The sequence below is a fragment of the Athene noctua genome, chromosome 1 (genome assembly GCF_965140245.1).
Source record: "Athene noctua chromosome 1, bAthNoc1.hap1.1, whole genome shotgun sequence".
NCBI classification, from domain to species: Eukaryota; Metazoa; Chordata; class Aves; order Strigiformes; family Strigidae; genus Athene; species Athene noctua.
The window spans coordinates 107,378,254-107,405,715 of record NC_134037.1 but is presented as its reverse complement, the minus strand read 5'-3'; the positions used below and the strand labels follow the sequence as shown (position 1 = coordinate 107,405,715).

The window sequence follows — 27,462 nt, the reverse complement described above, 5'->3', positions numbered from 1 at the left end:
TTTCAGAATTGCTAGTAGTATTCAGACAATCATCTTTATCTTTCATCTGCATGTAATTTTAGTCTTTTGCTACTTTTCTTCCATCCAGTACATAACAGTGGAAATATGTATTTCAGTATTACTTGCTTGTGTTAAGATTTTTAGCTGTAATATTAATAACTTACTCATGTTTACCAAGTTGAGATTGGTTACATACTGATACTAGCGGGCTGTGCCTTCAAAAGAGAGTATTTTCTAAGGTATCTTTCTAAATGAAAGATACAGATTGTATTGTTTAATTTTAAAGTCTGTCATGGGGTGCCTTATGCAATATATTTTTAACTTTCAATGCTAATATAATAAGGGTTCATGAATATAACATTTCTGCTCCATAAGACAAGATTTTTCTGAGAAAGTGTTTCCATTTTTGCATTAGGTATATTGCAATATTAGAGTTTCATTCTATTGCTTTAATTCTTTAATTCTTTTTTTTTTTATTATTTTTTTTTATTTACAGTCACTCCTTCTCAATTTATGGCTTTCCAGGGAAAGAGAGATTCTAGACAAACCAGATTCTGTCAGTTGCCTTCACACTATGCTGTCACTCCTGAGCAAAATGAAAGGTGAAATGTGCATTGGAACACTCAAACACAGCTGAGAACTAGATGGTCCCTTCCAACCCAAATCACACTATGATTCTATGAATATTATAAATTTGCTACTCTGAATAGCCTGTATTATCCCTTAGGGGTTTTTTCCCTCACAAATTATAAGAGACCTAAATCCTGCATGTCGATGAACTAACTAAAAGTGTGATCAGAATCTGCGGAGTGTCACAGTTAAAGGCCTGTTTCATGCTGTGTAGTTTTGCTCTTCACCAAGTCGACACAACCCCTGTTTGGCACCAGAAGGTGGCTGTCCAGCTCCCCTTCCTTCCTTTTTTTGAGTGTATAGTCCTGCCCCTCTCCCTTGTGCCAACTGGCTCTCAGAAGTCCGCTGAGTTGCTTTAATTCGTTGAGACATCATTATTCTTACAGCATTTGTACACTGAACATCTCAGTAACTTAAGGGTTACTCTATGAAGTCAGCTTGCTGTTGTTTGGGTAATGAATAAATGCTGGTTCTCTTGCCTCACACAGAGCTGCTATGGGATGTGTCTGTGCCAGGCTCCCTTATGTCTGGTTCACCATAGGGCACCGTTATCATCTTGAAACTGGAAGCGTGAATAAGCTACTGCTGCTGTCTGAATAAATAAATTCTGCTGAACATGAGGTGGCCTGAAGAGAGCCAGCTTGAGTACATTGAATATACGTGGCATTTTGATATCACAAAAGAAGCTGTCTGCTCATATTACAAATATGTAATATTTCTTAGATCTAGTAAGCGTGTAGCAGGTTCTCTTGCCTGTTACCTACAAATGAAACTTGGAGAACGAGTAATTCACACTGCTCTTTATTTGAAATTTGAGTTATAATCTAGAAATTTTATGCTACATATCTAGGAAAAGATAATGTAGAGTAGTTGGAAATTGCTCCTAATATAAGCTGTATTAGTAAGTGCTGTTTTCAGGGCTAGTTGCTGCTTTACTAGTTTTAATGACGCCCAGGGACCCAAGCTGAATTTCCTACTCTCCCTGTATCTACAGTTGCGATAGATGAGTCCTGGGACACCCAGTCAGTTTCTCCCTGGTGGCAGCAAATGCGTACAGCTTGTGTTCAGTCCGAAAATAATGCAGCTGCCTTGTTAACTGCTCACGTTGGACATTCTGTAACTGCACAGATAATTGACAGTGTGACAGAAAAAAAGGTAAGTCATTTTGGACCTCCCCCTTCTGTTTTATTTACTGTATCAATTCCATACAATTTGATGTCTTTATAATAGAACAACTTCCTCAGCATTCACTGTCATTTTGTAACAGGGACACAAGCATGCTGTTCTGTAAGCCTAAAAATTTGTATTTGAATTTGAAAAATGTTATGCTGAGGTGAATGAATGACCTGTCAGAATCGTTTACTAAACATATTTAAATATGTGATGGGAACTGTACAGTGAGTTTTTCCCTTGACAGCAAATGATCTTAACAAACTTAAAGCCTGCATAATTTCCACAAAAATTTGAAAAGTCTGCTGAACTTTGAATGGTAGACCTGTTTTAACATAGTTGTGACTTTTTGTTTTTAAATATACTGGTGACTTTTCTTAGCATTTATGTTACCATGCCTTCTTAAGGTCATGAGTGTTTGGTTTTCTTGGCAGTAAGTATCTTTTCACAACGTTGTGATTAAGACTGTGCAACTGCACACAGCATTGTAATTCAAGATGGAAAAAGTATTTCTGTTCCTAAATAGCACAAGACGTGTGTTTTACTACTTGTCTTAACAGATTAGACGGGGTTCAGGTGGTGGTCAGTCTTGTAAATAGACTGCCTTATAAATTATAACTAGATTACCAGTAAGTGTTTTAGTATTTTTGCACATTCGTCTTAACTATTGCAATTCTGTGTATTAAAATTGCCAGTGTTGCCCAAATAGGAATGTTGGTATGTTGCAACATTATGCTTTACCTATATGCTCTCTTCTTTATCATCTATTTTTTAATACTGTAGGAAATTGAAATGAAGGTGGATTAATCATATATGTAGGGAATGTGTGTATAGTGGAGAAATTAAAATTAAATCTTTTAAAAGGGATTCTAACCCACTTTTCAACTAAATGTGAACTTAAAAATGGGACTATAGTATGACCTTTCAGGTTTTTTTATTTCCTTAGGCTTTCATTTAAGAACCTGTGCATCTTGTGAGCAGTGTGGGATATTAACTGATCTTTGCATAGTAGTTAATGTACATACTTTGAACTAAATTAAAAAATGCAGTAGCTCTTGGGATATAGCTTTCCATTTTAATACTATTTTAATACTAATTTTTTAAACAAAACTTTGAATGGACAGACCTAAAACAGTTCATATGTTCTGTTAGTTTTCCCAAATAATTGTAGGTTCAGACACGGAATCCTGGGAAGCACTTTCCCTTGATAGTGAATATTGGAAACTTTTGCTGAAACAGTTAGAGGATTGTCTGATACTTCAAACACTACTGCATAGCAAAGTGAACAAAAGAACAAAAAGAGTTTCATCACTCCAGACTGAGCCTTTGAGCAGGCTTTCTGTAAAGAAATTGCTTGAAGCTGGAAAAGGTATGTTTTTTCTCTTGGAAAGATGGTTGATTGTCTTTCTAATAGACTCTGAACCATCCTTACCTACTTAATGATATACGCTACACTGGAAGTTGTTCTGCTGCTTGCTTTTCTTAATTTAAGACCCAGTGCAAACCACATATAATACAGCTTTAAAACTGTAAAAGGGTGTTACTGTAAAGACTGCATTGTAAACCTCCAATCGATCATGAAGTTTTCTAATTGGTAGAGTTATCCTTATCTAATTAATGGTAGTAGTTAAAACTCATATCTCCTCTCTTGTCCTTCATTTCTGAACGATAAATCTTCTGGGATACGTTGAGATACATTGACTATACCTCATACTTCTTTGTTGTTTTTTTTTAAAATGTCCTAGGAGGTATTGCTGACACTGTAGCAAAGTGGGTTTTTAAGCAAGGCTTCAGTCCTCTTGTACTGAATTGGGCCCAACACAAAACCAATACAGATAGTACTGAAGAATCTGTAGAAATGCACACTAATATCTTTCTTGAGGAACCAGAAGCAGATGCAGGCTTGGAAACAATCATAGGTAAGAAAATAACATGACTTTTTGTAATTCTAAATGTCTGCAGAGATGTTTTAGTTGCTATTTTTGTGAAGTAGCAGAAATTACAGTGGGAAGAGGTCTGTCTTGTAACTTCAGATTTTCTTTTTCTAGAGCTGCTGCAGCTAGCATATCAGCAATTTCCATGTAGTCTTGAAGTGGATATACTTCATGCACATTGCTGTTGGGAATATGTAGTGCAGTGGAATAAGGACCCAGAGGTAAAAGAATTTCATTTGTGGGGAGTAATGGTTAAGAACATCTCAATAAGAAGCAGTTTCACAAGCTTGTAATGATTCCTAAAAACTTTAATTACAAAGACTGACTTTGAAACCATACTAGTCGCAATTTTCCTGTGATAAGTGGCAAGCAGAAATTGAATTGAGAAGATGAATGTGGGTCCTGAGACTGAATGGCACCTCATGAAGACAAGACTGTATGTTTCTAAACTATCAGATTATCAAAACTGGAATTGTGGAAACTGGATTCAAATAAGCAGCATGAAGAAATGTTTTGACTGTATTTTGTGCAAGTACAAAGCTGCTTAAGTACTGAAAAATAGTGATGAGCCTTTCCTCTGTTCTAGATATGGTAAAACAGATCACAGATTATGAAATATGTTAGACAGAATCCATTCCATTTAAAGAGGAAAGAGGGATTTCTTAGATTTCCTGGCCGCTGCTGGAAATTGTCACAGGAGAAGGAAAAAAGTTCCATTTTCCACTGCTGTCCTATAGTTTCTCTAATATTGGAAAATACTGTCCTAAATTCAGATGATATTAAAATTGAAATTAGCACTTCCTAGATCTGTGCAACATAACACTTCGCTACAGAATAGAAGTTCCTTTGAGATTGTTAAAAATTTATTCCATCATAATGAAATGGAGTAGAAATTAATCTTTCTAGCACAAATGGATTTTGTATTTGAAAAATAACTGTAATCAGTGGAGGTACCTTTCAGCAAAGGTTATGTTAGCAGTATATACACTAAAACAAAACCCTGAAAATAGTGCTGAAGTCGCAATGTGTTTCATGATTACTGAAAGATACTTTGTCACATGCATGTATGTTTGTCACATGATAGCAGAGAAGATTACAGTATCAGAATAACAAGTTTTATACCTGTCAAAAACCAGTACCTTTAAAATTATCTACCTGGGCCTTTAAGAATCAATAGTTTACATTTAAAACAAGTTTTGAATAATGTAGTAACTTGTTCTTTTACTTTTTTGTTTTATATAAGGAAGCATGTTTCCTCATTAGTTCTATAGATCATCTGAGATGCATCATTAACGCTCATGTTCAGCATGGTAAGTACGAAGCTATTATTAAAAATTATCTTTGAAATTGTAAAAAACAGAATAAATTACTGTTTGTTGACTACTGTCAATGCATGCAGTTTGTAGTAGTGACGGAAATTTTGTCTAAAAAACCCCCAAAACTTTCTGCTGATGTTCAAGCTTTTGTTTTTCATGTTGAAACTGTGTTTTCATCAGAACCATGAAAATAAGTTGCTTAGATAAAGTGAATGTGTTTAACTAAAAATATTTTTAAATAAAATTGCTCTGAAACTTTAATTTTTATTTAAATAGCGGCATATGCTTCTTGCAGTCAATTACTTTTCATGCCTTTCTTGATACTCTGTTTTAGTGAATATAATGACAGCTGTCTTTTTTGTAGACTACTTGTGTATGCAAATAAGGTGCACTCTATGCCTAAAGCAGTAGTTTTACCACCAAAGTTTAACCCAGCCTGCATAGTACAATAATTTTAATGAATGATTCATTGCAAGGTTGTCTCCTCCTGAGAAAACTGAAGTCTGAGTATAAAGCAGTGAGGATAACTCACAATTCATTCTTGTTTCATTCACCATCCTTTTTTAATTTCCTCCTCCCCATTAAAGGAACTTCGGCTCATGGTTTTTCACTCTGTACTTGTAAGATCTTTTTTCTGTTCACCTGGAGTTTACAAGTTTGCAATTGTTCTAGGTATCGCTCTGATGATGTGGAATACATTCATAGTAAAAAGGCTTTCTTCTGCTACGTATCTAATGGACAAGGTAAGTGCAGTATTGTGACTATTTTTGAGGCTGAATTTTTATTATTAACTGAAAAGTGAAACTAATATTATTAAACCATTATTTTAAAAGAACAAAACAAATTTGGAATATCTTTGATTTAAGCATCAAAAAAGCCCTGCTTAACTTGTGGAATCAATGAAGGAACGCATATTTTAAAATATCAGATCTGTGGAATGATCAGCTATAGGCAGCTTTAACAGCTGATCAGCACTGGCTTATGTGTAGTGAAGACTTGATGTGCAGTCTTAGCTTGTAATGGCTAAATAACAAGTATTTGTGAAACAGTTTGAAACTATGTATGTGTGCATATATAAAATTTTAAGTTGGAAAACAATAACTTGAAGTGTTTTCTCTGTGCCTCTTTCCTGGTAAGTTATTCCTGTGAAAGTTTCAGGTTCCCACAAGCAGCAGCTTTTCCTAATGTTGTGGTCCAAGTTTTGCACATATGAGCTCTTACTCTGCAAATTGCAGAACATGTAGTGGATGTTGAGCATTTTTAGCCGTCACTACCATTGTAAATCAGCTTCTCTTCCAGTGTGCAGCTTGTTTGCTATGAGTTTTAGCAGTCTTTTGTCCCTGCTAAGCTTCAGTTTTTTCATGCTTATAAATATGCAGTGGATCTGTTTACTGGAAGACAATTCTGTTTAGGACTGGAAGACAGTTTAGGAATAGTGCTGCCAGTAAGTGGTGGATCTGTTTAAATTGTGTAAGGGGAATTTGCCTATTGGTTTGCTGGATGTAGAGCAGCAGCTAAGTGTGTTTCAGCATAAAAGTCCAGATGCAAAGAGAGAAGTATTGATGGTGGTTTAAAAAAAAACAAAACAACAAAAAAAACCCAAAACAAAACCCCCAAGAATTTGCTGTCTCGTCTTTTTTTTGCTTCTCTTTTGCTCGCTCATTTTTGCTTTTTGCTTTTTGTTTTGCTCTATGAGAACTGGAGAATATAATCTTATTCCTGTTGACAAATAGGCTCATCTGTATACATTTGTAGTAGGTGTTACTTCTGCAAAAGCTCTTTTCCAGTTTTTCTGTATGCCTTTGTGTAAATCCACCACCGTTACTTCTGCCTAGATTAATTCCTGCAGAAGAAGAGAGAAAGGTTTTTATTAACTGGCTGTTTTTGTACACATCAGTTACCTCAAATATCATGTAATAATGAATGTTGCTAACTTTTAATAGTTACTTATGTATGTTTGAAAGCTGAGAATTAGTCCTTAGGGTTTGTGTTACAGAAGCAGTAGCACAACTGATCTCTCACCAATTTCCAGAAAAATAGTTTCTGAATCTGTTGGCACTTGATCAGTCCCGAAATTGACAGCTGAAAGTTGTCTTAAGACTTGTGAACAGCATGATGGATCACTTGAATTCGAGTTTAAATAATCCTGTAATTCAGGACCACGGGATCTCACTTCAGCTGTCATTTAGATTCTGCCATGATGTTGTAATTTTATTTTTTTTTTTTTTGTGCTATGGAAAAGAGAATTTCCATAACTCGCTTATGTGTATGTGCTTCATCATGTGCAGCGCTGATTCAACTTGTAGAAATTGGAGCTCAGAGTGACATTCCTAAACAGAATGTGATTGTGTTCCTCCTGAAGAATTCAGATAGGCAAAGCATGGAAACTGTGTAGTAACTTTCTCATTAGACCTTCTCCATCTCAGTGAATATGCTGGAGCGATTTCAGTTATTCCCTAGTGTTTCTAGTTTCTAATATCATGCTTGGTGTAATAGCTTTAGTTCTATCTTACAGAAATCACTGGGAATTTTTTAGCTGCCTTTGAAATTTGAATGAGGACCTTGGGGAGCCTTATTTGTAATCCTAGACTTTGAGAAAGGATTAATTAAATATGGGCATCAGTGATGTTCATTTTCAAGTTGTGTGATGAAACCTTTTTTTGAAAGTAAGCTATGCAATGTGTTGCATTATGTAGCTGTAATGAACTATTTTCTCATTTTATATTAGGAAAACAATAATAAAAGGTTAAATCGTGGGGTAACAGATATGATGAAAGTTGTTTAATCATGTTGAAATATTATTAATTTTTTTAAAACAGGTTGGAAAAGCTCCAAAGGACAGATTATGCAGACGGGCAAGTAATACTACTTTTGTCTAAATGGGAAGAAATAAATGAAAATGACTTAATTTTAATACTAGTTTGTGATTTTTTTTTTTTTGCAAGTTTCAGATAAATTCAAAATGCAGCCCCAGAAAAAATGTTAGGCATGTTAAGAAATGTAAATTATCTGACAAAGCAATTTAGAAAGTAATATAACTTCAAATATTATAGAAGGTAGCTGTGAGACTATAACATGACAAATTACTGTTATTTATCATGTGTAATTTCATTAGTTAGAACTTTTTTGGAAGACACTGATATGCTCAGAAAGTGAAATTTATCAAGTGATTACTTGAGGAACTCAGTCTTCTTTAGAATTACAGTATTGTAAATGGTTACATTTAACTCTATTCCTATTTTTCCCCATTATTTCTAATTCTTTTTTGTACTTAAGTGAATACTGACAAATGTAACAGGTTAATAGGATGAGCTTAACAATGTGTTTTATGTCAACTTCTGTCCTTCTCAAACATACAGAGCTAATAAAAGCTTGTTTCAATTCTAACTGAAACAATTTAAATTGTACTGTTTCTTAACAGGATGTAGGTATGGGTGACACAGCAATGACAGCTTTTCTTGGCTGCTGTTCAGATCTTCTGCAAACATTGCTAGAGGTAAATTTTTATTTTTCCTGTAGGAAGTAAGGAACTAATTGATCCAAAATTAATTTTAAATAATATGATTATACTCATTTCTCTATAGTTCAGTTCAGACAAATATTAATGAACTTCTAGACAATATGAAGTCTTCCTTTTAATTTCACTGGAGAGAACTTGTGATTAAAGCTGTGTTTTTTGCATGGAAGGTCAATATAGATGACACTTTGTGCCTGACTACTTTTCTGTGTTGCTCTGGCAGGCTGACGTTAGTAGCGATGAAATGCACGCTCCCGTCCTAGATACTGAAGATGCTTGGGTGTCAGTAGAAGGACCAGTATCGATAGTAGAACTAGCCCTCGAGCAGAAACGCATTCACTACCCCCTTGTCGAACACCAGTTCGTGTTATGTACTATCTTGTACGCCATCATGAGGTTTTCTCTGAAGAGCGTGAAGCCTCTTTCGCTGTTTGATAGCAAGGTATGTCTTTTGAAAGCATTCATCTTCATATTGTTACCCTTCTTCTTGGTATCTGTCGTATGGTAGCTTTCACTCTTTAAACAGTTCATGCATAATATTATGAAAGACATTTAGTCCGCTGTGGTGCACTAATGAAGTTGTCACCAGTATTCAGGCTGAGACCCAAACCTGCTGCTTTTCCTTGTGAATAAAAGACTTGTAGTGATCTCAGATGCATGAAAATCAGCTCCTTATTAATTAGCTGGCCTGAAAATACTGCATGGTAAAAACATGGGATGTCATTTTTTTCTTGTTGCTTTGAGGAGTGCCAGATCAGAGAAAACATAAATATTTAAGGTCAGAAATGTTATGTTAGTGTCACTGTTGTATCCATTATGGCTGATGACTATTCCAAAGTCTGGGCATCTTGAAGAGAATAAACAGCTTGTCATTTAATGCATATAAACCACTTCCAAAAAAAAAAAAAAAGTCACTGCATTTAAAATGCAATATATCTCCAGTCAGAGCTTGACCCTGATACAAAGCAGGTACTACAATTTGAGATTTCCTCCTCCTAGCTTTACCACACTACAATTCTAAAAATATTTAAACAAAAAGTACTGGTGTAGACTGCCATTTAATTCCTGCTGTGCAAATTTCTTCTTAGTGATTTACTGGAATTTTATAAACGCAGAATATCACTCCACTTTTGCCGTAGGTTCTTGTCTGTGTGCAAGCTCTGATGAAGCAGTTGGGTCTGCTTTTAGCATTTTTACCATAGATCAGATTGCATTGGTTTTGTGCCTTTTTTTCTTTTTTTTTGCTTATCTGTTAGCAGAAAGCATTATACTACCTTTTGTCATTTAAGAATGCATATTACATCTCAAGAATAAAATTAGATCCTGTTCCTGTGCCTCCTTTCTTTTATGTATGACTGTTATTCTCAGCTGCTGCCTTTTTACCTTCACTCACTCAAGACTTCCATTTGTTCTGTGAGCTTAATGAGAGAATTTCTAGCAAGTCTTTAGAGAACCTTGACTGATGACTGTAAAAGTGGTTAAAAGTTTCAGACACCATTTATTACCTTATTTCTGACAATGCAAATCACTACCTAGACCTACACATTCATCACTATATTTTAACATAGGCATTTTTTTGAACTGTTTTCCTGCATCCCTGTGTTAATACGAAGCAGGGCTGCCAGGGGTGCTTGGCACTGAGTGTGTCACTGCTGGACCATGGTGGGCAGAAACAAGGGCTACCATGTGCCATTGTTCAGGGGTTTACCTGAAATTTGATTAATCTGTAGTTCAAGATACCTTAAAATTAAATTGTGTCAACATATCAATAGGTAATAGATAAAATGTACTTTTTTATCAGCTAGTTTTCACTTCTTCCTACATATTATGCTTGGTATGTTGGTCTAGAGCCAGGGACCAGGAAATATATCCAGACTTCAGATGGTAGTATTGTCAGCTCCCTTATTTAGTAGGCAGGTAGTTTCAAGTTTGAAATGTCAAAGATTTGCTGTTATGATTGCATGAACAAAAGTTTTTGCTCCGTGACTTTTTAAAATATTAATTTTTGTCCTCAAAGAGAAATAGAAGATGCAGTACAAATTAAATGTAAAAAATAAGTAGGCTTCTTGGTACGGGATCAAAATGGATTACTTGTATTCCATCAAAATGGATTCCTCTGTATCTCTGAGGCCTGTCTTTGGTTCTCATTTTTAGGGCAAAAATGCATTTTTCAAAGACCTTACTTCAATTCAGCTGCTACCTAGTGGGGATATGGATTCAAATGTGTTATCCATACGACAACAGGTATGTATGTGTTTTGTACTGCAAGTTCTTAAGCTTCTAAAATTTCAAATAATACTGAAGTAACCTGCAATTTTTGCTTCCAAGTTCCTGGTCAAAGTTGTGAGTGCAGCGGTTCAAACACTATGTTCTTCACAAAAGGCCAAAGAAGTCTCAGAAGAGGACTTGTTTCCTTTTGAAAAGGGGAAGAATTGGCCAACTTTGGCTGTGGACCTGGCTCAGTATCTTCAAATCTGTGAGGATGTGGTCAGAAGGCATTATGTCTGTGAACTGTATAGTTATGGGATGGATCATCTTGGTGAAGAGGTAATAACAGCTTTTAACATCTTCCATCAGTACAGCATTATGTCAGATATTCTGCTAAAATTACTTTGTCACTTACTTAAGATGCCTGGAGGGATTAGGCACATACTATCAGGCTCAAAAAATCCCCAGGCTGAAAAAGTCAGAGGCTGGAAAAGTACTTTTTCAAGGCCAATAATTACAACAAGAATAATCCCCAACAAGAATCTGTGTATAGCAACTAGTGGAAACATGATAGGGAGTTATATTACTGGTCTGAACCAGTACAGCCTCTTTTATTTTACAGTCTCAGGAATTTGCTCTTTTGCCTGTAATCTGCTCTTTTAGGAAAGGTTTACTAGTCCTTGGACAAGAAAATCCTTCCTTTTCTTGAGGGGAAAAGCAGATGAGATTATATGGAAGATAGGAATGTGTTGCTGAACTGTGAAACAGATCTTGTGTTCATGCTGTTCACTGTGTAAAGTGCAGAGTAATTCTCTGTTCATTCTTGGGCTGTTCTGAAGCTTTTAATAATGTACTTTATTACAGTAACAGGCAATAAAGAGTCTTAAAACTATGTGTCCTTTTAGAAGCTTCTTTTGATGAAGCTTTTCAAGACTTCCGATAAGTGAGCTGTGTCCTACTAAATGGTTTCTGGTTCCTTTTTTGTTTTCTATCTTCAGGCCTTTCTTCAGGTGACAGATAAAGAAGTGCTTGCGTCACAGCTGCTCATACTAGCTGGACAGAGACTGGCCTTCGCTTTACTTCATACGCAGACAAAGGAGGGTATGGAACTCCTCGCTAGGCTGCCTCCAACACTGTGTACTTGGCTCAAAGCCATGGTGAGTTAAACTCGATTTAGGAAAACGGGTTCATTTTCAGAAGCTTCTGTTCACCAAGACTGAGATTACATCTGAATGGCCCTTTCTTACTAGTGGAAACAAGAATTTGTTCTCTTTTCCTGATGATAGTTCTGTTTCAGGAAGGTAAAGCAGTTTCATGGATCAGAGCATCAGCTTAATTGAGTTAATAAACCTGAGTAATCTCCTCCATAAAGTTCAGGAGGGTTTATAAGCAGATGGTCTGTAAAATTACTCTAAGGCTGTGTTTATTCTTTTATATAGGACCCCCAGGAACTTCAAAATGTAGAAGTGCCAATTGCAACAACAGCTAAACTAGTGAACAAAGTCATCGAGCATTTACCGGAGAATCACGGGCAGTACAGCCTTGCCTTGAACCTGATCGAGGCTGTCGAAGCCATCTCATCCTGATGCTCTTGGTCAGCGCAGTTCTGCTATAGCGTGGTGTAATGCATGATTTCACACGAGGCTGAACTTTACAGAAAGAAACTTCTGTGTGGCTCTTGTTAAACAGCGGAAAGAACAATGCTCCCCATCCCAGAATTTCAGAAGGTATTTTTAAATTGGAGTCTATTTTAAATTCTGCACTAGTACAAAGATGTTTAGTTTCTAGCACACTTGTCAGTATCTGAAATGCTTTGTTATTTATTTCCAATGAGTGCTTTTTGCGGTAGTCTAAATTGGATATAGTTGACAGCAGTTTTAGTCTATTTACAAAACCACATCTTGTGAAATTCTGTATCTCATGCTGGCAGGAACTGCTGCAGTTTGTATTCCATGTATGATTTGTTTTTCAAAACAAGCTGTAGAATTACACCTGAGAAGAACGTCAGTCTCTGAACTTACCGTGTAAAGCCAATACTGCATTTTCAGAAGCTAGAGCTGGTGTTGGGCTCATGCCTTGTCACTGCGTTATACGTGATGGTGACAACTGCACTAGACATAGGATGAAACGTGCTGGGGCCTTATGCAAAGGGAGAACAGCCCATGTTAGAAACAGCTTGGGAAGGAGAATCTGGTTCTCCAGACACAAATATGGATTCATTGTTTAGTCCAGATCTCTCAGTATTGTCTCTAGGGTGCTGGGCTTCAGCTGAAACTGGATTTGCATCCCTTTTATTATTAAGCTCTGCTGAGTTTACGTGGGTCAAGGAATGTCTTACTGTAAGATTGTTCCCCATCTTATCACTGTAGAAGATGTAGTATGCTATAAATCTCTGCACATGTTAACTTGTAATCAAAAACTGCTTAGTTGACCCAACTTCACTGAAGATCTGTAGTACTGAGTACTTTAGCCTTAAAAAACCCCACTTTTATTTATGGTACCTACCAAGAATCATAATAGTGAGTATCTTCACTATTGGAGTGGTATTAAACGTGATTATCTCGCATCAGTTAGTACTGTTTACTTTCTACCTAAAGGAAGCCAGGAGAGAAAAATGAAATTGGTGTAAACTGTTTTTGTCTTGAAGTCAGCTGAAATTACTAGCTCCATCTTGTAACTTGCTCCTCTTGCATTACATGTAGGAAACGTTCATCGTATTCTGCCTTGCTGGAGACAGAATTTGGTCTGTCTGAAGCATGTGCTGCTGTCACCTAAGGGTTAGACTCCCCCTTAAAAAAAGGTTACAAAGGTTATGGAGGTGGCTTGTTCTACAGAGCCTCCTTCACCTGTTCAGCATCCCCAGTTCCTAATGACTGCACTTTAATGTAGCTGATAAAGGTTTCTTGGAAAGTTTTCTTACTAAATGTTTGACTTAGTGATATGAGATCAGACATAGTGAAGAATAGTAAGAATAAGTAGCCAGCCCAGGGCTGTGTTTTAGGTATTGACTTCCATAACTGAGGTGAAAACAGCTGTAGGGGAAAAACGGCAGCAAGATTGTAGAGGTGACTTTACCACCTTGCCTGACAGCACTTCAAACCTGCAGAAATGAGTATGTTAGAGCTTTGGTCATTATGGAACCTGAGGAAAACCAAAAATGTTTCTTAGTTGCATTACATTCCTGTATCCTGGCACAGCTGTGTAAAGGATTTTACTGTAACTGAGTCATGTCAGAGCTGACACTACACCAATCAAATCTGTAATGTATTGTAAGTAATACTCTGTACATAGTGCTTTTTTGTGTCTAATTTGCTGTGGATTTGTGTAAATTGATTAAATAAAATTTGAGGTTTCATTGTGTCTTTTCCTTCTGTTTAGGGAAGAGTGGTCACCACCTTTTTTATTCTGCTGTATTTTACAAGAGGAATAGACACCCCAGGGTAGAGAGTATTGGTTCTCTACAGCAGTAGCTCCTGACAGTATACAAACTAAACAACAGCTCTTTAACTGTGGAGTTTCACTTAAATGGAAGTAAACACCAAAAGAACACAGGTTGCTAAAACCAAGTAAATTGGTTATTTTGAACCACCCTTTTTATTAAGTTGAAAAGTGATATACACAAGGTATATACATAAGGTTCCTCCCAAACACATGATAATTCAGCTCAGGCTGGGGCTTAAGCATCTGGTTCTACAGGCAGCCCGGTTAGCCACCGCTTCTGTTGACTTCAGTGCTCAGGACGCTGGAGCAGGCTGGGCACAGGCATTTCATCTCACACACTCCCTTTCCCAGCCATGACTTTCAGGCACCGTGGGCAGGGGGTGCTTGCGGAATTGGAAGTGTATCTCCTGCAGCGGGGGCATTTTGCTTTGGCAATTGGTAGGGCTATAACTTTATATGAAGACTCTTCACGGATATCACCACCTGGGGAAGAAAGCATTTCGACTGAGATCATGTAGGTGTAGTTTGTGCACACAACTCTACATATGGAGCAAACAACGATATTTGTTGTAGTGCGGGAGAGAACCAGCTGCTTGGCTCAGCAGCCTGTCTGGAGTAGTTCTCGTACCTTCCAAGTTAATCAGAAAGGTCCCTTTGATGATGTTTGCATCTGTAGGTGTTTCCTTCGGCAGCTCGCTCAGCAGGGTTGTCTGGGAAGCCATCATTATTTCATTCAGCTGCGAAACACTGGAAGTTTCTTCAGCCTGCAGTGCCTAAGGGAAGAGAACTAGTTTTCAGACTTGCAGCCTGGTTTTGTTCCTCAGCATCCTCCTTCTGGAAAACGTTAAAGCAAAAGTAGAATTACAGTGTATGCGATAGCAACAGCTGTCACGGCCTTGTCATGAAGAGAGTGCAAGTTTGAATATACACACATGCGTGCCTGGATGTGTCTAAATATATGCGTATATATAATTATGTTTAAATCCAGCATCAAAACTGAGGTCTACCCCTCTAAGATGCTCCATTCTTTAAAGCAAATGAATCAGAGTGGATGATCTGAACCACGAATCTACTTACTCCTGTCAGGAATAAGAGTAGAGAGTGGAACTGCCATGTCCAAGGTTCCCTCTGTAGCCCCTCACATCAGGAAAGCAGACTGCTTTGGGAGAGCAGTGCCAGTGGTACTAGGACAGGCGCTTCCAAGGAGTCCTGGGCTAGAGGCCAGTCAGCAGTGGTGCAGCTCAGGGGTCAGCAGGGACCCGGGACTACTTAACATATTAACTAATAACCTGGATGATGGGGCAGAGCATACCCTCAGCAAGTTTGCCGATACACGGTGCTCAGAGGAGTGGCTGGTACAGCAGATGGCTGCACCGTCCTTCAGAGGGACTTCAACAGGCCCAAGAAACGGGCCAGCAGCCATCTCAGGGAGTTCAATAAAGGGAAATGCCCAGCCCTGTCCCTGGGGAGGCAGAACCCCTGGCACCAGTACCCCCAGAGCACCAACTGGCAGGGAAGCAGCTCAGCAGAGGTGGGGTCCCGGTGGACAAGCAGCTGACCCAGCCCGAGGCAGCGATACACTCTCAGGGCAGAGGTGGCCTGCAGCATCCTGCAGGAGGAAGGTGCTGATCCTTCCTCACCCCTCAGCCCTGGTGAGACCCAGCAGTGGCACTGGGTCCAGTTCTGAGCTCCCCAGCAAGAGAGAGATGTCACCTCACAGTGTGAGTCCAGCAACGGGCTGTAAAGATGAGGGACTGGCCGTAAAGATAATGGAGCATCTCGAGTATGAAGAGAAGCTGGCAGCTGGGACTGCTCATCCCAGAGAAGAGAAGGCTTGGAGAATCTTATCAATGTACAGAAATACCAGATGGGAGGGTGTGAAGTAGACAGAGCAAGTGGTGCCCAGTGACAGGACAAGAGGCAACAGACAGAAATGGAAAGAGGAAATTCCAAGAAAACACAAAACCCTTTTTTACTGTGAGAGTGGTCAAACACTGGCACAGATAGCCTGGACAGGTTATGGAGTCTCCATCCTCAGAAGTATTCAAAACCCAACAGGACACAGCCCTGGGGAACCTGCTGTAGCTGACCCTGCCTGAGCAAGGGGCTTGGGCTATACAGTCTCCATCAGTCCCTTCCAACCTCAACTATTCTGTGATTTTCTGGCAAGTACAAAGCAGAAGAAATTTTACAGAAACTAGTATTTTTTGCTCTATTCTTAGTTGCATCTTTTACCTCCATTAATTCAAACAGCAATCCAGGCTCAATTACAATGATGACTTCATATTCCAAAGCGTTCTTGCCAGAGATGGACCCAAGAAAGGAGTCCCTCATTGCACATGCACCTTCTATTGCTTCCTCAATGCCAGGCTTCTTCCATGCTGAGTTTGCATTAATCCAGCCAGTACGAAACACACCCTCTGAGTCTTGAAAGCAAAGCAAACAAAGGATTTTTAATTTAGTGTCTTTCTATTCAAGTATTTATTAAATGAATAAAAAAGAACAGCATATCTCTGTATTTGCATTCCTTTTAACTGTGCAATTAAACAGTGCACTAAAAGAATTCCTTAGAAATTATACCTGCTTTACCTTTCTTATAAGGGAGATGCTGGAAAACCTCTTCTGCCAAGTGAGGAAGAATTGGTGCAAAGGACCGGACTACTACATCTAAAGCCTCTGCTAGCACAGTCTGACAGGAACGACGCTTAGGATCTTTCTCTTCTTCACAATAGAGCCTGCAAGACAGATGAAAGCTGGGAAGTATTTGCCTGCTCATGTTACTGCTCTTGCTCAAGAGCCATACTTTCAGGACTGCCACTGAAAGTGCAGAAGTCTGACCTAGCTTGCCTTTCTAAGGAAAGCTTTTCTTAACTGCCCTTCCTAGGCAAGCACAGTGGTCCGGGTACAGGGCCATCTGCATATGCAGCCACATTCTGTCACAGGAAAGGAGATTTTGTGCATGGCATGTTAATTTGCTTCGTCTGTATAGAAAACAATCTTAGGGAGGTAAGCCTGCAGCTCTGTTAGCCCTCTACTCTGGGTCATCTATAGAATTTAGCATTAGGGCTTTTTTCTTTTTTTCCCTATTCGCTTGCATTCTGGAAACTAAAGATCAGTATAACCCCCAATCAGTATAAACCCCTACCTCCTTCCCCCATGAAAAAGCCCCTTCAAAATTTACAAAGGTATCAATCAGTCACATCCTCAGGAGTCTTCATCTGTTTTTCAGACCAGTCAAAGAGATTAGGTTGCCCAGACAAGTGCTAAAAGCCCTTCTCCCTACCTTCCCAAATTCAGATGTGCACACTTCTAGAAATACAAATCCAAGAATCTAAAACTTTATTCAGTTTTAAATATGTACGCTTGATTAGCTTTCCAAATGATGCGGTACCCCTAGTGGACAGAATATAGAAGCACACCGATGACAAAAACCCTCAGCTGAAAGCAGCTAAGCCTTCACCTGTGAGATTTAGTGCCCTACAGCACAACACGTAACTCTGAAATGTTCTCTGAGATACCTGTATTCACTCAACATCAGCCTGGAATGTTATTACCTCCATCTCAAACTGATTAACTGTTTTTTTCCCTTTTAAAGGCAGCAGTAACGAACTTACCTGTCTTTGATTATGCTGAAATAAAAGTTGGACAAGTTTCTGGAACAGAATGCTTGCAATAATCGAACAACTTTGCTATAATCATATTCTTTATATGCTTCTGTAACCTGGGAGAGGGAGCAGAGAGAGATAAGAACAGTGTATCAGTTTTCATCGCGTGGCATACAATGACAACCCCTGACAAACCTGGACTTACAGAAACAGTAACGAGTGACACAAAGTCTGGGAGAAACTCTTCTTTAAAAGGTTGTTGGAGGAGAAAAAAAGTTAATTCAGTTAACAATTTCAGAAATAATTTCAATTCAGATTGAGGGGAGAGAACAGAGGGAATCCCAGAAATTATGCCCATACTTTCTCATTCAGCAGAATGGTTCTGAGTGACTAAAATGACTAAGTTTTGGACAACAGCGGATTTCCAAAGCTCCAGCAGTTTATGGGTTTGGTTTTTTATATCCTATTGTATTTCTAAAGACTTCTAATTTTAGGCCTTGGGCAGGGTGGGGAGTGGGAAAAACTGGTCGATGTCAAAACCAAGTTAAGAATCTTAGAAAAGGCTTAAGGGAGTGCACATTGCATCAAAGAAACCTTTGTGATCCTAATTTGCCTACTCAACACATACTCTTTACTCATACACTTAAAGAATTTTCCCTAGAGGGTACAACCCATGAAAAATGTTACACATATGTTCATCTAAATACAATTTACCCCTACCTTGCTGCCATAACCTTGCAATAAGTGCAGCATGTATTGATCTACTATGTACATCTCTGAAGCGGGGATGGAATCGGTTTCTGGATTGAAGCCAGCCATGTTTCCCAGCATGAAGCGTAGTGTATTCCGAAGCTAGGAGCAAACCAGAAAAATTAAACATTAATGGTCTGCACTTCAGATGAAACACAAAATGATAATATCCGATAATGAACTAACTAAAGCTGGCTGTTCTTCAAAATAATTGTTTGAATAGTTACAAAAGCACCACAAAGAACATATGCCTAAAGGACCTGTAGAAAAATAAAGGAAGGACTGGCTATTACCAAAGCATGCTGCAAAACCCCAGTCTTTTCCTAAGTGCATTTTACTATTTGATCCACAGATGTAAAAAACAGAAGTACCTACCTAAATAAGTTTGGAAAGCTTTCTTTAGTCTAAAGCCTGAAAAGCTTTGCAATGAATTCTACTCAGCCAACACAGAACTAAATATAAAGAGGACCTGTCATTAGAACGAAGAGCGTTAGCATATGTGGCTCTTACCTTGTTGATGTCGTCTCTTGCAGCATTAAGTACAACAGGCCCAACCAGCACCTCAGTAAAAACATTTGATTCTGCCACCCACCAGCGGAGAACATCGGCACCATATGGAGGATCCCTGGTGTGGTCCTAAGCAGAGACAGAAAGACACACGAGTGAAACTGCTGGGGGTCCTGCAGCACGGTGAGCAGTGCAATTCCATGTTGTCAGTGCTGTGAACATACCTGTCAGCATGCCAGAAGGCCACTGTATTTGGAGGCCTTCACCTTCTTTTAACAAGATTTACTGTTAAGCCAGGGCTACAGCATATACTCACAGGAGCCTGTGTACAGGCTATACTAGAACTCAGGTAAGCTGAGATAAACTCATCTTACAGCCTTGAATCCTTTGAACACTTAACATTAAAATCTAAATGTTAATATCTAAAGCTACATATTTTTTTCCCCTTCAAACTGTTTTCCACCCTGTTTTTACTCTGAAAATGGCTTATCTCCTTTTTTTGAAGAATAGAAACTATTGTGTGTTTTATTGAATCATATTAAGGTTTGATTCTTTTGTGTAGAGTTGCAAAATCTGCTCAGCAGCCTCAGAAAGACCAACAGCAGGACTGGGAAGGGAAAAAATTCAGAGCATCACTTGTGATGCAATATCCCTGACCATGGGATGAAGGAAGTTTCCAGTGTCAATAAAGAGCCCAGGCCAAGAGCAAATTGCTGGGGTATGCTAGGCCCAGCTTGTAGGTTCAGTCAGTTTGAAAGCAAAGGTTAAGTAATTTTTTTTTTTTAAAGTCTCTCCCCAATCACTTCATCAACAGCGTTCCCAAGTAAGAAGGGACTGTTCTACACCTTCTATATAATGCCTTTTCTTTTCTTGTAGCACATAACAAAGGTGTGGGGTTTTTTTTGGCACTGCAGCTGAAGTAAAATGACTCAAGGATTTTACTCCAGCCAAATGGAATTGCAGTGTAGACAAAGTCTTCAGGAGAGCCTTACAGAGTTCTGCTACAAGACAGCTGTTTAGAGGAAAACACACCGCAAGACAGCTGCAGAATGTGGTAGGGAAAAACTGTAACTAGCAATTCAAAGAAACTCAAGAGTTTGAGACTTACTTCGCCTCCATTGATAACTACATCAGGGTCAACCACGTTGCCGATAGATTTAGACATCTTCTCCCCTTTCTCACCAAGGGTAAATCCATGAACTACCAGAGTCCTGAAGAAAAGATTTTAGTGAAAACAAAATCGCAGTGAAAAGCTATGTTAGGAATAGATTTCTAATGAGGATATCTCTAAGTCACAACACACAGAAACCCTCTGTTTTGGTAAGCCTGAGGCTGCATCCATCAAGTTCAACCGACCATGAATACGCTGTACTACCATCCAAGTAGTGCACACAACTTTATTGTCCTTGTTTAATTTTGCCATGGGGGCAACAGATCGTTTGCAAATATCCAGGGCACACATACTTCAGACAAATTAAAGACTAAAGTATTGTTTACTCTTTAGGCCAATACGTTTCCCAAAATGTCACAGCCTCCTTGCAACTGACCCACATTACCCTCCCCTACGCTCCTCATCTTCCAGGGGACAAAAAGGCTGTCACAGCTCCAGTACAAGACATGCACACAGTGACTTAAACTCGTCACAGTCTACCTCTGCACAGTCTAACTGCCCAGTTACCTCCCTGTCCCCCTCGTATCTAGTTTAAAGCCCTGTCAATAAGCCCAGCTAACTCCTGCCCCAGAATCCTTTTCCCTCTCTGGGACAGCTGCACCCCACCTGTCCCATCTGTCGCCAGCAGACCAGGCGCCTTATAAACCTTGCCATGATGAAAGAACCCAAAATTCTGACAGTGGCACCAGTCTCTGAGCCACATGTTAAACAGGTATGTTTTCCACCCTCTTTCAGTGGTCTTCCCTTCCACTTGAGGAATTGATGAAAACACGACCTGAGCTCCCGAGCCTTCAATTAGCCACCCCAGTGCCTTGAAGTCCTTTTTGAGTGACTTAAGACTTCTCTCTACCACCTCATTGTTACCTGCCTGGATAACCAACAAGGGGTAGTAATCAGAGGGCTGCACCAGAGCAGTGACCTTCCTTTTAATCTCTAACTCAAGCCTCAGGGAGGCAGCAGACCTCTCTATGGTATGGGTCTGGTCGACATATGGGCCCCTCCATACCCCTCAGAACAGAGTCACCCACTACAGTTACCCTCCTTTCCTTCATACTTGAAGAAATCGCACTACAATCTAAGTCGTGTTACAATCTAATCCAAAAAACCCCCCACCTTTATACCGAAAATGTAAGAACATAAATCAGATACTTAGCAATGGCTTGATTTCTCATTTATACACTACTGTTTACACTATCAAAAGCCTGATGTTTAATAAATGAATGAGCAGTGTGTCTGCAATCCACACTTACTTATATGGTGCTTTTTTCCTTGCTGCCACACTAGTTAATAGAGAGGATTGAAACCAACCTCCCAGTTGGTCTTTTCCTTCAAGGTATGTATCTGCTCTTTGCTCTGCACCTTTAAAAAAAAAAAAAGTATTTTCTTTAAAATAGCAGCCTGTATCTTCAAACAATTAATACACTTAATAGAAAATCTCTGAAAGTGATTAGTAAAACTTATTCTGCTTTTTAAACTCAGTAGATAAATTACTTTTATAAATGGTGTATGGTTAGTTGAACGTGATACAAATGATTCATTAGTATCACGATTTTTTTTAAAAATCCAAGACTTACTGAACTCCAAAATTTAACAAATAAGCTTGCTTTCCCCCACACAAAATAATACATTTTGAAAACAGAAGCTATCACACTCAGAGCACGTTGTAAGAAGTTCTCAAAATACTTTCCAAGTAGTCCTAAACAAACTGAAGGAACCAAGAAAATATCACATACTGTGGAATTAATAAAAATCTGTGCTACAACCTGAAACTTCACCAGCTGGGAATTACTCAGGATACATCTCACACATGTAACGTGCCTGTGCAAGGCATCAAGTATTTTCAGAGTAGACCAGGAATCTTTGACAGTGACCGCAGCTCACCTGCGACAGAATTTACATTTCTGGTCACTGGTGTCCCAGGAAGATTAAAAATTTCAGGAAAAGGTTAGGACAACATGAGAAACAGAAAGCCTGTTGTGGGAGAGGGGTCTGGAGGAGCCTGGCTTGTTTAGCTTATCCAGGTGAAGGCTGAGTGGAAGCATTATTCCCTGTAAATACACAAAAAAGAGGAATGCTAGAGAAGAACAACTGGAGCTAATGAGTATTGTTGGCATCAGAGAAAAAAATAGGCTACAAGGCCCATCGACTGGGTATTAGCTGACTGCACATTAAAAGCAGAAGAGCAAACCCAGCTTTCCCACGGGGTTGAAAGAGGGCAACAGAGTTTTAACGGCTTTACTGGTGGAATTCAGGCACTGTACAAAAAGGTACAAGACTTGTTGACTCAAAACGCCCCTCCTCAACCGAAACAATCCCAGACAGGTCACCATCAGAGTGAGAACAGAATAACGTGGAGCACAGCAGAACACGCAAGTCAAAGCGTACAAATGTGCAAAGTTACAAACATATTTGGCAGGAATTTAGTTTTGATTCTAAAAGTTGGTGGTGTAGTTTTCCAGATATTAAGACAAAAGTTCCTCTGCTCCATTTTTATCTGCTAGCTCCTTTTATCCTCTTCCTAGGACCCCTGAGACAATGCTGCTTTCTGCTGCTGACACGATTTATTTGTTTAACTTAATGGAAGTTTCGATATTTAGATCCATCCTGCAATAAAAGGAAGTTCAACATTACAAAGGTCAAGACCATACAGTTCCATCCAGCTAGCACAGGAAAAATGTGTGGGTGGATGCTATGGTTTTTAACAAATTTATTTCCTCAAGAAAATCTACAAAGAGTTTTTGTGTTAAAAATAGAGTAAGTAGAGCCTTTGTACTGTACTCTATAGAGTACTTTGTATTATAGCGTTACTTATAGAGTAAGTAAGCCTTTGTATTAACAGACTGAAAAAATACTTGTGAGGACAAGATAAAACCACCGGTTTTAGAGAAGTGAACTTTTCACGGAAATGCTAGTAGTTACAACTTAAAGGAGAGAAGAATTTAAACAACTGATTACAAACAGAAAACTGTACTGGTCTTTTCTGAAAGAAAAGGAACTAGTACACCTGGCAGGCTGGTTAATGTAGCTTCCAAAGTTAATGGAAGCCTGAACATTTTAGCTGTAAAACATTCTGTATCTGTAAAATACAAATGCAGGTTTTGCATCTACAAAGCCTGCCTTTTAAGTGCATGGGTAGCTCCCCTACCTCAGTTTCTTTAAAATTGTGATGGTTATATATCTATTAACTGGAACAGTGCGCACCTTTCTTTATAAATGGAAGAGTATGTCCCACAACCCAGAAGAGGCTTTTCAGTTGTTTATTTTACGCTGAGGTATAGTACATAGGTCGTTAAAGAGAATTACAATTTACGATCCTTCTGGTTTGGATTTCAAGATTCCATATCTTTGATCTTACAGACTTTGACTTTTAGATTAAACGTATTGTATTTTAATGCCAGGAATGAATCGTCTAAGATAAATTCAAGTCTCTCAGTCAGCACAAAAGTTTAAACACTTAGATAGGTAAGTTGTAAAATAATCACATTCATTCAGTTAAATATTAGTCAATAAGATAGGGAAAAAAAGTTATGATGTTGAAAATTACCATCATTGCAATACAAAACTATAGGCAAAAAGCTGTGTGACTTTTACCAATTGGTGTATCACATCACAATAGAGTCTGGAGTGTGTTCTTATATGAAATACTTTGAAAAATAATCATCTCAAGGTTGTAGTGCAGACAGCACTCTGCCCATAAGGAAAACGTCAAGACCTGTAAGAGATTTTTAACCCAGAAAAGAATTCTCTAAAATGGACAGCTACTGACATAAGCACTATCAAAAGGCTGAACAGAACTGAACTTCAAAGCAAAAAAGAAAAAAAAGTCCTAGGCACCACAGCAATGAGTATTCAAAATTAGCAAATGCTTTTGAACAAAATTTTGCCTTTACCACACCTTCTTCTTGGAGGCAGTGTGTTAATACTCTTCTAACTCACAGCAGAACTGTGAAAATTAAGTTTACTCACGTATGAAGCATTCAGACTTAAATTTTAACACTACATAAAGTAATATGGAAACAGTTCTTTCAAGAAATATCTGAGGCATGTGTAGCAAGAAAGAAACAGGATTAGATGGCACAACAGTAAACTGTTCAGTGAAAACAGTGTTAGGCAAACAAGGCATTAACGAAGCAAACAGTATCCCCAGAAAACTTCAATGGCAGTGGGTTTTTCAGAGCATGTTGCACCTGCGGATCTGCAACCAATGGTGTAACAGAATTACTATTTCTTTTACACACAAGCTAGTCATAACTGTAGATTTTTGTGACTATGGTAGCTAAATCTTTGATCTTAGTGTGTAAGTCACACCTTTCCACTTGCCACACTGTTGATATAGAATGGTTTGGTTAACTTGTCATTTTAGCTGGAAGTGGTACCTTTGACACACCTAGTCTGAAAAAAGGGAACCCAAATGTAATTCAATGAAAAAAGAGCAACTTTAAGTCATTTCCATCAGAACTATGCCCTGTCTCTGGTAGGAAATGCAGCAGGGCAAGTGTTAGAGATACGACCGTGTTCACATGACCTATGATTTAGGGCACTGAGCTTGCCATCACTAAGCAGTTCCTTTTACCTGTTCAAAAACCTCATACTGCAGAATCTCTCTCTCTGATTTCTCCTCCCCACCCCTTTCCCAACCTACCATATTTTTTGAAAGCAACTTGTGTGGCCATCAGCTAAAGGGATGAATTTTATAACTGCTGCATCTCAGTTGGACACAGTTGGTTCAACTCCAGTGGAAACTCAGGCCTAAGTTCCCCAAGTTGCAGAGACCAACATTTTTGTGAGACTGGAACTGGCAGGGAAATCTGTAATGCCTTTTATTCTTGCTGGTTACTATGAGACAGATCACTGATTTATAATTTTCAGTAACTGAAGTTCATGATAGAGTGAAACAGTTATACACATTAGTCTCACAGTTTTAGTCATCTATTAAATCCTCCAGTTGCCCTGAAATTAACTCTCGTGGTGCAGAAGAACCACTTCCATGCAGGACACTGTCATCAGAAGGGAAGCGATAACTGCTGTTATCACTGATCTCCTGCTACAAAATGAACAGACCGCACTTTGCAGGTAGCACACCAGCTTCCATGTGCCTCTGGGCTTTCATGAGTTTAAGCCACGGGAAGTTCTTCTTCCTGTTGTGACATTCTCTACGCAATTTTGGATTGTTCTGTGGATTTCAACCATTTTTCCCCAGGAGTACTTTGGAAAAGAATCCCACCAGTCTGTTTGCAAGCCTTGCCAATTATTTTTCTTGACATAGGAAGAAGTTCTGCAAAAAGTTTTAAAAGCTGGAGCACATTGGAAATACAAGACAACACTACTAATTCAACAACTTCTCTTGTAAAGTGCATAAACAGTAAATTAAAAAAGTAATTTCATATGAATCACTGAGACTGTATTTCCACTTCTGGAAGTGGCTGGGGAGCCTCATTTACACAGGGAAAAATGTAATGCAACTTTTGTGTAATTTCTGAAGATAAAGAGGCTTACGAGATCCCACTGGTTGTTAGTACTTCCCCCAACTTTTGAACCACTGGGGCCACTCCAGTCACATCAGACAGCAAAAGAAGATGCCTTACACACACCAAGTTCCAGCAATTTTCATTAAAATAGATGACTAGATGGAGAAGAGGAACTTTTAATGGTTCCATAAAAGAAGTCTGTACTGTGAAAGACCTGACATTTATTAGACATTGCAGAATCCATATAGGAGCCTTACACAAATTAACAGTGAATCAAGAGTCTTGATTCTGCTATCCCTTATTAAACACAACATCCTTCCTCTACACAGGATTAAAAGTAGGTTTTGCATACTGAGGAGTTAAGGCCTTAAAGAATTCAAGTATGTAACTGTGCATAAAATACCACTACTTTGCTATACCTTTCAAAACCAGACCAGAAAACATTTTTAAAGAGTATGAACTTTAATATATGTAAAGGTCTTCTAGAAAATCAATGTTTGCTGATGATACTGTTGCCTGACCATGTTGCTAAGAAATAAAACCTCTGGTACTAACGTGTTTTATAATTCAACAAGATTGTTATCACGCACTTGTGTACTGATGGTTTAAAGTCCAAGTGACTTGATGTATGGGACCAGACCCCTCCTTTAGAAAGGACTCCCGACTTTGGACTATCCTCCAGGCAAACAGTGGTATGTATATTTTTTATATTTTTAAACAAATATATATCTGCTACCTGATGAATAGCAACCACTGGCAGTAGGAGCTATAAATAGCACATAGCAAGTATAAATATTTTAAGCCACAATATACTGCTTTAGTTACTGAAAGTAATCAGAAGTGAAAAAGTACACCTACACTGTAGAAATTGTAACTTAGATTCAGCAGCTGATCTCAATTTTGTTCTGCTTCAAATAGCACCACAAGCACAAACTCAAATTTGTTAACTGAAAATCATCTAAGTGCTACCAACTAGCAGCAAAGTACTTTGGCTGTTTGTGTCATGAAACTTCTATACTCAAAATATGTTCCACTTAGAAGATACATGGTATGCCACATGGCAAAATCAGGCAGAATAAAATATTAGAAAAATCTCAGCTTCAGCTACGCTGAAAATGAGTTTGCCAACATTAAACCCTTATCTTTACAAGCAAAAGCAGCTTTACAAGAAGTCACCACCAGTTAGCTGCTGGCATAATCTAACTCAGTTTTGCTGATACCAACACCATCATGCAAAACAGTTATATTTTGTTCTCTGAGTATTTTAAAAGAAAGATCAACATGCCAATTCTGTACCTTCCAAAACATGAGCCCAGGAAGTTCCACTGTCAAACCAGATGTCTAGGACATCCTGTCCCTTGACATAATCCAAAACATCATGACCACCAGCCTATTGGAAAAACAATTATTAAAACCAGAATACTCTGTATCATCATCAATGCTTTTCAAAGCTAGAAATAAAGTAGATTTTGTTTCTGGACCAGTTTTGTATAGGCTCTGCTACCGACTTTTTGAGTGAACGCAAAACAATTTAGATCATTTTTCACAAAACAGAACCCAAAACAGAACAATGAAAAAATACCCAAAAAACTGAGATGGCAGAGTAACACTACACTTTGTGTGCTAGCTTAAGGACACAATTATTAAAGGAACAATAAAAAGTTAGGAAGAACTAAATAAAAATTCTAATCTTTCTGAATGATACAGACTTAATATATATTTGGGATCATAATTTGTTTAAATAG

General features: G+C 38.5%; 2 protein-coding genes across 6 annotated transcripts in view; one reads left to right on the top strand and one right to left on the bottom strand.

The window, feature by feature from the left end:
* RAB3GAP2 (RAB3 GTPase activating non-catalytic protein subunit 2) overlaps positions 1–14,124 on the top strand; it is a 50,836-nt gene extending 36,712 nt beyond the window's left edge. For all 5 annotated transcript variants that reach the window (XM_074897248.1, XM_074897250.1, XM_074897247.1 and 2 more), the window contains 14 exons: positions 497–602; positions 1,625–1,785; positions 2,953–3,169; positions 3,546–3,719; positions 3,849–3,955; positions 4,978–5,044; positions 5,723–5,793; positions 7,870–7,905; positions 8,472–8,546; positions 8,791–9,009; positions 10,722–10,811; positions 10,896–11,114; positions 11,774–11,932; positions 12,215–14,124. In XM_074897248.1, coding sequence (XP_074753349.1) covers positions 497–602; positions 1,625–1,785; positions 2,953–3,169; positions 3,546–3,719; positions 3,849–3,955; positions 4,978–5,044; positions 5,723–5,793; positions 7,870–7,905; positions 8,472–8,546; positions 8,791–9,009; positions 10,722–10,811; positions 10,896–11,114; positions 11,774–11,932; positions 12,215–12,361 — 1,848 coding nt within the window. In that variant the 3' untranslated portion in view covers positions 12,362–14,124. The remainder of the gene's footprint in view (positions 1–496; positions 603–1,624; positions 1,786–2,952; positions 3,170–3,545; positions 3,720–3,848; positions 3,956–4,977; positions 5,045–5,722; positions 5,794–7,869; positions 7,906–8,471; positions 8,547–8,790; positions 9,010–10,721; positions 10,812–10,895; positions 11,115–11,773; positions 11,933–12,214) is intronic.
* Positions 14,125–14,352: 228 nt separating this feature from the next.
* IARS2 (isoleucyl-tRNA synthetase 2, mitochondrial) overlaps positions 14,353–27,462 on the bottom strand; it is a 30,038-nt gene continuing 16,928 nt past the window's right edge. Inside the window, exons 14-23 of the mRNA XM_074897245.1 lie at positions 27,014–27,107; positions 21,500–21,608; positions 20,187–20,289; positions 19,082–19,207; positions 18,542–18,673; positions 17,831–17,937; positions 16,806–16,951; positions 16,452–16,642; positions 14,845–14,989; positions 14,353–14,699 (exon numbers count right to left, since the gene is read on the bottom strand). Of these exons, the coding sequence (XP_074753346.1) occupies positions 14,548–14,699; positions 14,845–14,989; positions 16,452–16,642; positions 16,806–16,951; positions 17,831–17,937; positions 18,542–18,673; positions 19,082–19,207; positions 20,187–20,289; positions 21,500–21,608; positions 27,014–27,107 (1,305 nt within the window). The 3' untranslated portion in view covers positions 14,353–14,547. The remainder of the gene's footprint in view (positions 14,700–14,844; positions 14,990–16,451; positions 16,643–16,805; positions 16,952–17,830; positions 17,938–18,541; positions 18,674–19,081; positions 19,208–20,186; positions 20,290–21,499; positions 21,609–27,013; positions 27,108–27,462) is intronic.